Source organism: Aethalodelphis obliquidens, unplaced genomic scaffold (assembly GCF_003676395.1).
Source record: "Aethalodelphis obliquidens isolate GAN/ISIS:26980383/991018 unplaced genomic scaffold, ASM367639v1 scaffold59, whole genome shotgun sequence".
Classification (NCBI taxonomy): Eukaryota; Metazoa; Chordata; class Mammalia; order Artiodactyla; family Delphinidae; genus Aethalodelphis; species Aethalodelphis obliquidens.
Genome location: NW_020838003.1, coordinates 2,462,901 through 2,476,754, shown reverse-complemented (window position 1 = coordinate 2,476,754; position 13,854 = coordinate 2,462,901). Strand labels below are relative to the sequence as shown.

The 13,854-nt window shown below is 36.7% G+C and overlaps 2 protein-coding genes across 4 annotated transcripts in view; one reads left to right on the top strand and one right to left on the bottom strand.

Annotated features, from left to right (window-relative positions):
* The window catches only part of RASSF6 (Ras association domain family member 6), a 58,257-nt gene extending 53,115 nt beyond the window's left edge, over window positions 1-5,142 (top strand). For 2 of the 3 annotated variants that reach the window (XM_027087590.1, XM_027087589.1), the window contains 3 exons: window positions 562-680; window positions 776-873; window positions 971-5,142. In XM_027087590.1, coding sequence (XP_026943391.1) covers window positions 562-680; window positions 776-873; window positions 971-1,046 — 293 coding nt within the window. In that variant the 3' untranslated portion in view covers window positions 1,047-5,142. The remainder of the gene's footprint in view (window positions 1-561; window positions 681-775; window positions 874-970) is intronic. The other variant, XM_027087588.1, reaches the window with a different exon arrangement.
* A 2,071-nt stretch (window positions 5,143-7,213) lies between these two features.
* The window catches only part of LOC113609896 (alpha-fetoprotein-like), a 38,274-nt gene continuing 31,633 nt past the window's right edge, over window positions 7,214-13,854 (bottom strand). Inside the window, exon 14 of the mRNA XM_027087604.1 lies at window positions 7,214-7,258. Within this exon, the coding sequence (XP_026943405.1) occupies window positions 7,214-7,258 (45 nt within the window). The remainder of the gene's footprint in view (window positions 7,259-13,854) is intronic.

Below are 13,854 nucleotides of genomic sequence, written 5' to 3'. Positions count from 1 at the left end.
TTTTTTTCTCATCTCATTATTATGGTTGAATGGATGAAGTCCATAGTTTAATGAAATAATAAAAAATACCCCTGATGTGAATAACAATTCTGAATATATTTTTAAGAAAAGCCAAGGATTGGATGTGGGGTGAGAGAGAAATGAAGAACTGAAGATAATTACAAAGTCTTGGATCTGAACTACTAGAAAGATAGAATTACATTAATGGAACTAGGAAAGATCAATAAATATTTGTTGAATGAATGAAAAATTGTCAAAAAAATTTTTAGGAGTGTTGCATGATACAAGGCATAAATGGGACTGAAGATTTGTCTGAACATCCAAACCAAAGGCAAAGCTGGCATTCTGAGATAGAAAGTCAAACCCTGAAGGATAGCAAGAGAAAGAAGTCCATTTTTAGTTCATTTAAAGGTTTTAATTTCAATTTACTTTTTTGAGTGAGTTCCTCCTGTTGTATGTTCTTTTTAGGTCTTTCAAAGTGAGCTGAAGAAGCAAAATGAATGGACAAATTATGTTTCTTTTTTTCCTCTGACTGTAGTTGATTCTTATTTTCATTTGCAGAGCAGAGACGGCTAAAGAAAACAGACATTCCGCTACTGCATAGACTCCTACAGGGACCATCCGAAAAGAATGCTCGCATTTTCCTCATGGATAAAGATGCAGAAGAAATTAACAGTGATGTATGGATGCCATTGCCCTAAGTCTGTCTTTGCCCTCTCCTCACTCAGCAACTCTCACACAAATGCTCTGCTTTTGTTGTTTGTTTTTCTTTCAGGTGGCTCAGTATATTAACTTTCATTTTTCTCTCCTGGAATCCATCCTTCAAAGATTAAATGAAGAAGAGAAAAGAGAGATTCAAAGAACAATAACAAAGTAAGTTAAGAGCTTGCACACTGGGTGCTTCGTTCTTTAATAGGTTCAAGGCACAAAATGTGTCCAGTTGTTAATACTCTTTTTCTCCTTATTTCAGATTCAGTACAGAAAAGGCTATCATACTGAAATGTCTTCGAAGTAAACAGGTAATAAAAACAGAGACAACAGTTTAGCAATACAGGTCACTATTGCTAAAACACTTCAACAAACTTAGAAGGGTGTTACAACTATTTGAGTGCATAAATTCTATACTTGCATTTATACAAATATATGTGAACTTGAATCTGTAGGAGATTGAATGTGGTAAAAGCTTGTCTCTCTTTAAACTGAAGAGGTTAAGTAGGGTTCACAGTTGGACTGAAGGAACTTGAATTTAGTTTCAGTAACTGGAATAAGCTCGGATACTATGTATTTCAAATAGTTTTTATAGTAAAACGCTCAATGAACTTGAATTTAAATGGCATCTTCAGATGCCATGCAGCTTAAACTTATTTTAGCTTCAACTGTCAAGAGAACTCTCATCAACTGACTCTCAGAAATGATTCAGAAGTAAAAGCTGCCAGCTCTTAAAATAAAAAATCAGCACATTACTACCCCACCAAGGAATCTGATGGTGATGGTGTTTCACAGCTCCTTAAACTCTAGCCTTTTCATAAAATTTAGGACAATCTTTCTATGGATACGTGGCTTTGGGCTATCTATAACATCAGAGCTATCTGTCCTTTGGGATGGAAAAGATTATGGACTCTGTTAAGAAATCCAAATTGTAATTTTCTCAACCTGAGCCCTTCTTTTTCTCCCCCCTCTGTTCTACAGATGACTTTCAAAAGTGTTCTTAAGCTTTTCTTTTGTCAATTGAACTAGTTTTCTTTATTTTTCCAAACAAACATATCACAGAGATTTAGTGTATTTTGTTGGCTAGGCTAAGACTTGACCCATGATAACCATTTGTTGCTGAATAAATATAGAAGATAATGCAAAGCTGTGGTAGGTCGAAGTTGGGCAGGAAATCTGGAGCTCTGCCCTTTTTCTCCAAGACAACTCATTCTACAAAACAACACTCAGGGTCCATCAAGTACACTTAACCAATCTGAAAAAGCACTGAGAATGCCACAAGTATCAGCTATGATTTTATTTATGAACTCTATATTAAAAGGGAGTTTTATGCAGCTCTTTTCCATTCCACTACTACTTCTATCTGCATTCCTCATAAGCATTGGATTAAACTGATTATATTACACACACTGTGGGATAAGGTTGAATGCAATAAACCCAGTTGGAAGACAAATTATCAAAATATGAAACATGTTTAAGACAAAGATATTACTTCTCAGTGTAACCAAATCCTAAACCAGACGAAAGTAAAAGTGTGCTGTGAGCTTTTCAGTCCTAGGAAATCTCCTTTATTGAATAAGACATGGGCTTGCATCTTCATCCTATTATCTATCAGTTATTAAGAAAATCTCATCTCACAAAAGTAAAGCGAATGTAATGGTTAAAATTCAGTTAACTTATTTAAAGTAGTGTCAAGTATCTGCCATAAACATGACAAAAGATTCATTTTAATATATTGAAAGTCTACAAAATGCATTAAAAAATACCATGCCCGGATAGAATAAATAAGACATATGGCTTGAAAAGTAAAATTGCAGAAGAGGAAATGCAAATGGCTAATAAGTATGTGAAAAAAGTTGTATCTTAATAGTGATCAGTTGTATTATTAGTCTGTGTCTAATCAGGAGACAGAAACCACACAGTCATTTAAACAGGGGAAATTTAATATAAAGAACTTAGCTGTGATGATAGAGTAACTATAAAAATGTGAAGAGAACTCCAAAGGGTACCCTAAGGCTGAGGAAGAATACCCCACAAAGGAAAAGCTTGGAGAGAGGAGCTGAGAATTCATTGGAGAAGGTGTGGTTGCAGCCCAGTGGATAGGGGAGACATCCTCTGGTTGCCCAGGACACAGCAGGGCCACAGTCATAGGCCAATCAGGAACAACTCTCTGGAGTGTGGATCAGGTGGACAGGTGAGCAGAGGGCCTTGGGGCTTCTCTGCAGGCACAAAGCCAGATCACAGAGTGTCGGTGTCTGGAGGTCTGCAGGAAACAAAGTCTGGGGGTAAGCTGAGGCTGAAGGGTAGGCACACAAAAAAATCAGGGGCGCTGCTGCCAGTGCTGCTAGGACTGCGGGGGCTGCAGGGGCCATCTCTGCAGGAACCTAGTACAACTCTGTGTATGCCTTGGACTGTGGCATCTTTGAGGCCGCATGGGACAAAGGTGGGGCAAGTGGCTTACCAGATGATCAGCCCCACAAGGCACTCTCTGGGAGCATGCACCAAGTTGAGAAGGTATGGAGAGTAATGATCTGAGCTAGGACACAGGCCTCTACTGGGCCTCCAGACTGTGCCACCACAAACCAAATCAAAAGCTACAAAAGGGGTTGGAGGAACACAAGATAAAGAAAGCTGCACCCTACAGGCCACTAGCACTGAAGAAACCACTCTGGGTAGAGCAGTGAAGGAAGAAAGTCAGCTTCCCAGAATCGGGAAAGACCAACTTCCTCCTACAGTGTTTCTCCAGTGCCCCCTACTGACAAAGCATGACATCATGTAAGCTGCAAAGGAAGCATATAGAAAGGCTCCCATGTACATTTTCACAGACAACAGCAAAGAGTGAATTTGGAGCAGAGACGCAATAAAATAACTGGCGTGTCAACAAAATGCAAAGCAAAGAAAAGTGAAATTCATCTATTAAAGAAGATTAAGAAATGATAATATTAAATACTCAACAGATTACAATGAGATGGGCACTTAAACTACTGGTAGAATTACAAATGAATATAACTTTCCTTGAAAGCAATTTAGTAATAAGTTCATCCTATAATTCTACTTGTAGGATCTTATATGAAAATAATCATATATACAAAGACACTATGTAAAGATGATTATTATTTATTGTGATAAAAGGAAGTAAATAGCCTAATGTTCAAAAATAGGAAAAAACGATTAAGGAAGGAAAGAAACATTTACCTATAGAATGTTATTCAGCTCTTAAATTGTTTTCTAATAAATTTTAATTATAAGAGTAAATTCTCCTTATGTATCTGGATAAGAATATAGATACAATATCCAAAAGTTTATTATCCATAAGATATATAGATATATGTTTACATATGTATGTATATTATTTGTACATAAACACTACAAACCAAAAACATGTTAAATGTGGTTATGTCTGGTTTGTAGAATTATGTATGGGTGATTCATGTTTTTCATATTTTTCTACACTTGTTAAATAATCTGTAATGAACATATATTGCTTTTTCTATTTAGGAAATAGAAAATTTATGATTAAAAAGTTGCCAACAAAAGAGTAGCAAGTACATGCAAGCACAGAGTTCTACTAGATGCAAAAAAATTCAAATAAATTATGCAAGTGAGATGTTAACATCACTACCGTGGTAGTTTTAAAATATATGTATGAAGTCTTTGATACTCCTCCTCTCAAGATATGGAGCCTAATCTTCCTCACCTTGCCAATGGGCTGGACTTAGTAACTCACTTCTAAGGAACAGAGGAAAGCAGAAGTGCCAGGGTGTGGCTTTGGAGACTAGGTCATAAAAGGCACTGTGGTGTCCTCCTTGCTTGTTCTCTTGGATTGCTGGCTCTGGGGGGAGCCAACTGCCACATCCAGAGTAGCCCTAGGGAAAGGCCTATATAACAGGAACTGAGACCTTCTTCCAAAAGCCCAAAAGCCAACAAGGAACTGAGGCACCCTGTCCACAGCCCACAGCTGTGGGAGTGCGCCATCGGCCAGCCCCAGTTAAGCCTTCAACGACTGCAGCCCTGGCAAACAGCTTGACTACAACCTCATGAGAGACCTGAGCCAAAAATCCCAGCTAAACCACTCCTGGATTCCTGATCCTCAGAAAATGTGTGAGGTACGAAATGTTTGTTGTAGTATGCTGCTATGATTTAGGATAATTTGTTACATCACAATAGATAACATATAATTTCTGAGACAAAAATCTGTTCACTTCAGAGTCATCTTGACATAATACAAGAATATAAACTTTTGTCACAAAACCGTTCATCCTTGTTTTAGGTGGTCCAAATATTTCACTACCAGTTACATATTAGTTCAAATTCAGTTCTAGATGATGTTATACTTATTAATGGTAGAGGACCTGTCACATTCATCTTTGTATACTTTGTTGTACTTAATATGGTGTCCTGTGTATTGGATGTGCTCAATAAAAATCAGTTGAATAAAGGACTGAATGAATTAATGAATGAATAAAAGAATGAGTGAATAAATTGTCTAAAATATTTTTTTAAATCCCCTGTATATATGCCTCCTTTTTCACAAATCTGATCTAGTAGCTAAAAACATATCGAAACTTTTCTATATAGTTTTCCCTAATATCGTGGTGTATTTTATCATCTCTTGGCAGTATGAAATATACAGTTAGGCAGTGTTACTATGGAATTTTGTTTAGGGTTGTTCAGCTTGGCTTCAAGAACTGAAGAAATCCATTTGCAAGGCAGTGGATGAGGTGGAAAAGACGGCAGATGTATTTATTATATTGAGATATCTACATGTGAAAGGAAAGGAATAGGATGCAATCCAAGAGGGCAAAACCCTCAACAGCATCCAATTTTCTTCTAAATAACAGCTGAACTATTAGACTGAGACATTTGAAATTGTCCATATTTGGCCTACAAAAGCAGCAATTTTATATTGTTGAAACTAACCACACTTAGCATTTGCCTTACATAGATCAACTCATTTAACATCCATTACACTCCTGTGAGGAAATTAATCTTTCAACCTGATTTTAAAGATGAAGAAAGTAAGCCATGGAGAGGTTGGGAGATTTGCTAAGCTCTTTAGTAGAAGACTGAGGTAGGATTTGAACTTATGGCTCCAGGACCCACACTCTTAACCACTGGAATATATGGCCTCACCCTAATTACACACCCTCAAGTGGCATCTCTCTGTCTTCATTTGTGATATAGAAATAATAGTACCTACTTCATTATACGGTTGTAGGAGTTATAGGAATAATATATTTAAAGGCTGACACGTTGCACATAAGAAGTGTGTGATAAATATTAGCTATTGTTATAGCTAAATTATAATATGTCCTCACCCAACACTGTAGCCTAGGCTTTCACTAAGTCTTACTGCCCACAACTACTTTATTCTTGTCTCAAAACCCACCCATCTGAATCACTCACCATTCGCGCTCACACTCTCCACATCTATCTGTTAAAACATGCCTGTTTTCTAGTCGTTGGCCAGGGTCACTCCTTCCATGAACTTTCCTGGTCTCTGTGGCTCTGTGTGATCTCAAACTCCTGGGTTCCACATTAGTTAGCTCTGCTCTTGTGACACTGGAAACATGAAATCTGCCCATTATTATAATTCCTTATGTGTTTATATCTTGTTTAAATTCATTAGTGATCTGGCCATATCATATTCATATTATTCCCTGCAACACCTAGCACAGTGTATTGCATACAATAGATACTTAAATGTTTATTGGATTTAATTTGCTAGTATATATGAACATGCTGAAATTACTGGGGTAAGGAAAAACTGAAATCAAGAGCACTATAATGAGAATTAAACATTTTCTCTAACCAAAATCACTTATTTAGTAAGCACTAAAATATCACTGCTTATTTTTACTTCATTACACACGCAAAACTAAGTCGAAATGATAAGTTCTTTATGTCTTTTATGCCGGGATTTCCAGGGAAAAGACTACTATTACAAATCATCACTGAAAGCTCAAGTGAATATAAATATGTTAGGACCCCTTGGTGACAATGTCAACATCACATATCTCGGGTAAAGATGAAAGGGAATACAGTCATGTAAGTACCTTTATTGTAAAACACATTTCATTCAGTTCATCAATAATCATTTTCAGTAGTGGTACAGATAGAAACCGCAAATGGCACTTGGGGTCTTTTTCACTCCAGAAACCCAGCAGCCAGGTCCCAGTTCAATGTGGAAGCTCATTACATCCACCTGAGGTTTTGAAAGGCCCCTTGGTTTCATATTTCTGTTGCTGCTTCTGAGAAATAGAAAGCTTATGGGGAGAGAGAAGGGATGGAAGTGGGTTGTAGGAGAGTTACAATAAGTAGATTTCTCTGCTGAGTAGGAAAGGAGAGATGTAGTGTAGACTAGTTAATGTTCCTGAGTAACATTGCTAGTAGCTGAAAAATGATGCTGATTCTTCTTTTGAATATTAGACATGCATTTCATTATTCATGAAAAACAAAAAGCAGTTCTCAGCAAAGATTGTACATTGACATATGCTGGAATCATTTAGCCTCCCAAAAGAGACTGGCACTTTTTGATCAGTTTGGACCCCTAAAAAAAAGCAAATAAGCACATCTGTGAGAAAGAGAAAACAGCTAAGCAACTCTGATCCCCAGACAGAAAATCTTTAAGACTTCCCTTTTGCATGCCTGAGATGGGTTCTAATAAGCCTGCCTCTCAAGGTCTCAGAATTTCTCACAGGCCTAGTCCCTTAGCTTAAGGACCTAATTAACTGCAATGCCCCATCCACTTTCAGGACCCCAGATTTAGAATAAATAAAAATTTGCTTCCTCCTCACAAAAATATGGCACTCTTTTGCAGGGTAAGAATGAACAATCAACGTCAGCTTCTCGCTGCATTTTAAAACAGCTCTAGGGTAATCCCATGCTAAATCACTGCATATCCAGGTATAGAAATTCAAGAGGGGGCTTCCCTGGTGGCGCAGTGGTTGAGAATCTGCCTGCCAATGCAGGGGACACGGGTTCGAGCCCTGGTCTGGGAAGATCCCACATGCCGCGGAGCAACTAAGCCCGTGCGCCACAGCTACTGAGCCTGCGCGACTGGAGCCCGTGCTCTGCAACAAGAGAAGGCTGCGACAGTGAGAGGCCCGCGCACCGCGATGAAGAGTGGCCCCCGCTCGCCGCAACTAGAGAAAGCCCTCGCACAGAAACGAAGACCCAACACAGCCAAAAATAAATAAATAAAAAAAAAAAAAAAAAAAAAAAAAGAAATTCAAGAGGAACAAAACCACTAAAATTGATCAGATTATCTCTACTCCCTTCATATGTACTGGTGTAGACCTTGATATTAAGTCCAAAAGTTTTCCCCAATTTGTACCTGTATAGTCCTTATTCAAATAAAAATCATTTGTGGAAGCCCAAGTAGATAAAAGTGAAATCTTTAGCTTAGTGGAAATGGGACCCCTAGAACTCCACTGCTAAGGTATGAACACACACACATCTGAGGGATAGATGACTCACACTCCGAAGAGTCTCTAGGACCCTGTAGAAAATGGTTAGAAGTCTAGTAATTCAGTTCTTCTTCCCACCTTCAAACAGTACCACACCTAAATTGTCTAGAAAGATTAAAATCTATTTAGGCTTGTTTATAAAAATACCTCTGGAATTTATGTATCCTTACTGCCACGGTGACCCATGACTATTTTTGTTTTGTTTTGTTTGAATGTTAATTTATTTCCTTTTTTTAATTCATGTTTTAAAATTGAATAGTTAATTTACAATGTTGTATTAGATTCAGGTGTACAGCAAAGTGATTCGAGTATATACATCTATTCTTTTTCAGATTCTTTTCCATTATAGGTTATTACAAGGCATTGAATTAGTTCCCTGTGCTATATGGTAGATCCTCGTTGTTTATTTCATACACAGTAGTGTGTATATGTTAATCTCAAACTCCTAATTTATCGCCCCCCCACCCACTGCCATCCCCTCTGGTAACCATTAAGTTTGTTTTCTATGTCTGTGAGTCTATTTCTGTTTTGGAAATAAGTTCATTTATATCATTTTTTAGATTCCACATAGAAGTTGTATCATATGGTATTTGTCTTTCTGTCTGACTTACTTCACTTAGTATGATTATCTCTAGGTCCATCCATGTTGCTGCAAATGGCATTACTTCACTCTTTTTTATGGCTGAGTAATATTCCATTGTGTATGTATATCACATCATCTTTATCCATTCATCTGCCGATGGACATTTAGGTTGCTTCCATGTCTTGACTATTGTAAATAGTGCTGCTATGAACATTGGAGTGCATGTATCTTTTTGAATTAGAGTTTTCGTCTTTTCTGGATATATGCTCAGAAGCAGGATTGCTGGATCATATTAGTAGCTCTATTTTTAGTTTTTTAAGGAACCTCCATACAGTTCTCCATGGTGGCTGCACCAATTTACATTCCCACCAACAGTGTAGGAGGGTTCCCTTTTCTCCATACCCTCTCCAGCATTTATTATTTGTAGACCTTTTAATGACGGCCATTCTGACTGGTATGAGGTGATACCTCATTGTAGTTTTGATTTGCATTTCTCTAATGATTAGTGATATTGAGCATCTTTTCATGTGCCTGTTGGCCATCTGTATGTCCTCTTTGGAGAAATGTCTATTTAGGTCTTCTGCCCATTTTTTGATTGGATTGTTTGGTTTCTTGGTATTAAGCTGTATGAGCTGTTTGTATGTTTTGGAAATTAATCCCTTGTCAGTAGCATTGTTTGCAAATATTTTCTTCCAGCCTGTACGTTGTCTGTATGGGAGACTGCTAACCTGTCATCCATCTGAAGACTTTGGAATAATCATCACTAGTCTATTTCTCCAAATCCTGTGACATGCTTTTCAAACCTTTTTACATTCTAGATACTGCTGGACATAACAGCTTGCCAAGATCCTTTTAAAATGGGTCACCTCTCATCTCTTTTGAAATCCCAATTCAATAAGAGTAACAATATACCGGAAAGAATAAAGCCTACTGATGCTAAAAAGAAACAAAAAAAACACCATCAATGTAAGAGCTATAATGAACTTCTGAAAAATAGTCATTGGTGTGATATTAATCAACATATAAAAATGCAGAGATAGAAGCTCAGAATAGTAACATTAAAGAAGTACCAGCAGTAAAAGACCAGAAAGTCATTGATTTCTGAGCTGCTTTGGTTCTTATCTCCTGCTCAGCCCATTTTTTTAAACTTCCTAAAGATTCCTGAAGTCACTACTATCCTTTCAATATACTAATTTTTACTTAGGTTAGCCAGAATTTGATCCTATTATTTACAACTAAAGAACCCCAACTAACATACCAGCTTAAAATATAACTGTGTAAATATATGGGTGAAATAATATTTAAATATGCAAGGGTCCCTAAAGTTTATCACCCGGGTGCCCATTCTGAAAAAATACATACATACATACCTAACTTAAGAATGTAGCCCAAAAAAACTTAAAAGAATCCAAGAAAAAAACACAAAATGGGATGTTAGAAATAGTCAATTTTACCCAGAGTTACACTTAAAAAGAAACTCTTAGTGGACAGCCATAAATCAGTCCCAGAAATAACTAAATCCAAACTGAAAGATTAAGTCAGAGGACTTTTCAAATGTTATCAAACTTTAAGTTTCAAATCTTATCAAACTTTAAGATGACAGAATATTCTATTACAAAAACTGTATGATTAAGAACCTGATATAATTTAGCAGTGTGACATATTTTAGTGGTGTGATGAAAGTAGATGCTTTATTTGTCAACATGGAAAAAGAATGGTAATTAGAAACTCTCAAAAAAGAAGGATGTACTAGGAAATCATAGTCCAGATATGTAAAGCTAAATAAATGTGGCTTATTTTCTGCAGTTGACAGTAAGAAAAAAGACTTCATTTAATCTTGACACTTTTTAAGTGATCCAGGATAAGTCATTGAACTATTGGTGAATCCATTCATTGTACGGCTGTAAATAATATTACAGTTAAACACACTATTGAACACTATTTAATAGCTTCCAGTTTTTGGATCAACCTATTGACAAAGCATATAAACCTTACATTTACAAAGCAGGATGAATAAACCTAGACAGTGTGGAAGTAATGGTATAGCTTTAAAAAGGAAAGCTGGCAAAGAAATCAAAAGAAGTTTAGACATGTTAATTATGTTTCGGAAAATCACTAGATGCTGATTGAAGTCAAAGGACCAAGAAATAGAGTATAACCGATAAAAGAGCTAAAACTACAAAAATACTTTACCTAAAATAAAAAATTGAGAGTCTACTGGTAGTATTGTCGAAGTTAGTGTAAGTATACTATATTCTTTAAGTGACAGCAGTATTTTAAAAAACTATTAAAGTAATAATGGTAATCACTAGGAATACTAAAAGTGAAAACTTAAATTGCTTACCTTTTGGGAATGGGAAATGTACCCTGCTCTTCTGTCTGAACTCTTGCCATGTTCGTGTATTACTTATGTAATTTTCAAAACTTGTGTAATGTATCATAAGAAACTAAATACAGTATCCCAGAGTGACCTGATCCATGTGGTTACGATATCACATTGCTTAATCTGATCCTTGTTTTTTCTCCAGAAATGCATCCCAGGATTGCAGTAGCTTTGATAGTAGACCCATCAAGTTGTAAGCATAGGCCACTTAAACCAGCAAGTCTTTCCGCATGAACTTGTGTTGAGTTACAACTAAAAGCAGAACTTTGCTTTTTTTATTGTTAAATTTCATGTATTATTTTCAAACCATCATTGCAACCTGCCCAAATTCCTGCTATTTCTCATTAACTTTCTTCTATGTTATATTCTGTTGGGTGACAGATAAGTATCTCAGGCTACAATTATCATTCCCCACTGACCTGGAGGAGAGAATTTCTGAGTAGTTTTCTCCTTAAAACTGCTGAAGTCTACAATTCACATCATTATTTCATGAAATATGAAATTCCTTTTCTTTGGACGATCCAAATTCACCTTGTATGGCTGAGTTTCTTATTTTATTCCTTCTTTTTGTTTCATTCTTATTCTACCAACATTCCAACATTAATCTTGGTTCCCTTTTTTCTCCTTAGAATTTTCCTGCATTCTGGTTTACTTCTCAAAATATGTCTTCCATCTTGTCTAAAAATGTTTTACCCTCCCACTAGCCACAGCTAGAAAGGCAGTCTTCAAACCTGCCCACTTTCTCTTTTAACAGGCAGAACAGATTCACATAATTGACTATTCTAATCTCAGAAAAGAAAACAAAGAAAATGCATGTAGGTCCCTGGAGCAGTTAGTCTAACTTGGAACATCTACAGACTGCTTAATTGGCTAAGCCTCTTCACTTCTGGGATTTTGGTTCCATGGAGACTCCCAAAGCCACTAGGTATTATTCCTTTGCATTACAGTCAAACCTAGATCTCTTCCACAAACATAGAGGCACAAAGACTCACCGAAATTCTTGATGATAAGATTCCAAAATATTTCGATCATATATTCCTGTATTTTTTGCTAAGCCTATTCATATAAGGTTATTGCTTTTATATTCCAGTCTTACCTTTGTATTTAATGTCCCCAAAATCTTTCACTTCCTTTCATAAATAGGTTATTTTTCAATTGTTTTATTATTTTTGTTACTGTCCTTGGTTCCAACTTCTCACTGAGTTAGATATATAAAAATATTGGGAAGGGAGGGAGGAAACAGTTTATGATTATCTACTTTCACCTTAGGAAAGTGGTTCTTAAAGTGGTCACCAAACCGGCAGCATCAGTAGCACCTGGGAACTTGTTAGAAATGCAAATAATCAGACCCCACCCTAGCGCTATTAAATCAGGAATGCTGGGGATGGAAAATATTGATTTTGTTTTAACAAGCCCTCCAAGTAACTCTGATGCACACGAATATTTCAGAATCACCTCCTTAAAATAATCATACGGAGATATACTTGGTCAAACTTTATAGATGGTGCAGAATTACATATAATAATCATTTCTATCTGAAGAAGTTCATCTAGCAAATTTTAATTAACATGATATATTCTTCAGATAGCCCCTATTTTCTCCTTTAATTTGTGGAGAAATCCTAAAAGAAAGTAGAGAGGGAAGGGGAGGGAAGGGGAAAAGTTTGGGCTTTTCAACGATTAAGTTGAAGAGCACTGTCAGACAAAAAGTGTGGGGAAAAAAAGCACACAGAAATCTTCCTATCATGCTGTTGATGAAATAGTTCAAGCAAGAAGCATTCACGCTCAAGAGCAAGAACACTTCAAGAAAATTCCTTTGGGAATTTTTAGGCACAGGCCCTTCTGCAAAAGTGTTTATCTGTGTGGATATGGGGTTGTTACTCAGGTAGAGATCTGTTTTCTGAATGTTTTACAAAAAAGTGAAAGGGCTTTAAAGTAAATAAATGGGCACTTGTGACTATTTTCATTTTGTGTATCAGCTGGTCTGGGAGTCAGCAACATTTTTTTGTGAACAGCCAGATAATATTTGGAGCTTTGCAGTTCATTCAGTCTTGTCACAACTACCCAGTCTTACAACTACTCAATTCTGCTGTTGTAGAAAGTGGCCATAGACAACACGTAAATAAATGGGCAAGGCTGTGTGCCAACGCAACCTTGTTTACATAAACAGGGAGTGGAGCTGAGTTAGCCAGAGGGCTGTAGTTGGCCTACCTTTGACTACACCATAGATATATGACTTTTAACATAAGCACATGTACAGTTTAGGTGAAAAAGTAGAAAAGAGCCACTGAAGGTAATTGAGGCATTCGTGAAAATTGTTACCTGTGAAAACGTTTCCCTGGGCCACTGCTAAACCTAGTCCTAACTAGGACTAATTAGCCACAGCCTGTTTTGACTGTAAAGCCTGCTATATTATATTTTATTTTTTGAATCACACGTTTGCATTCTTCTACTCGGATACTATTACCTACTATATCCTAGTTTCTGTTTCTCAAGTCATGTCCCCAGGAGAACGGTCCATCCCAGGTCCCCTCCATGAATTCACATGAATTTTCTATGCCACACAGGGATGGTAGGATTACCATGATATTCTTAGAAATTTAAGTCATACAGTGTTACCATCTTATGAAAAGTCATTTGCTTGTTAACTGTATGCAATTAGATTAGTTACACAAAACAGTCTCCTGGTACTCAGTTTGGTGTGTATGCACA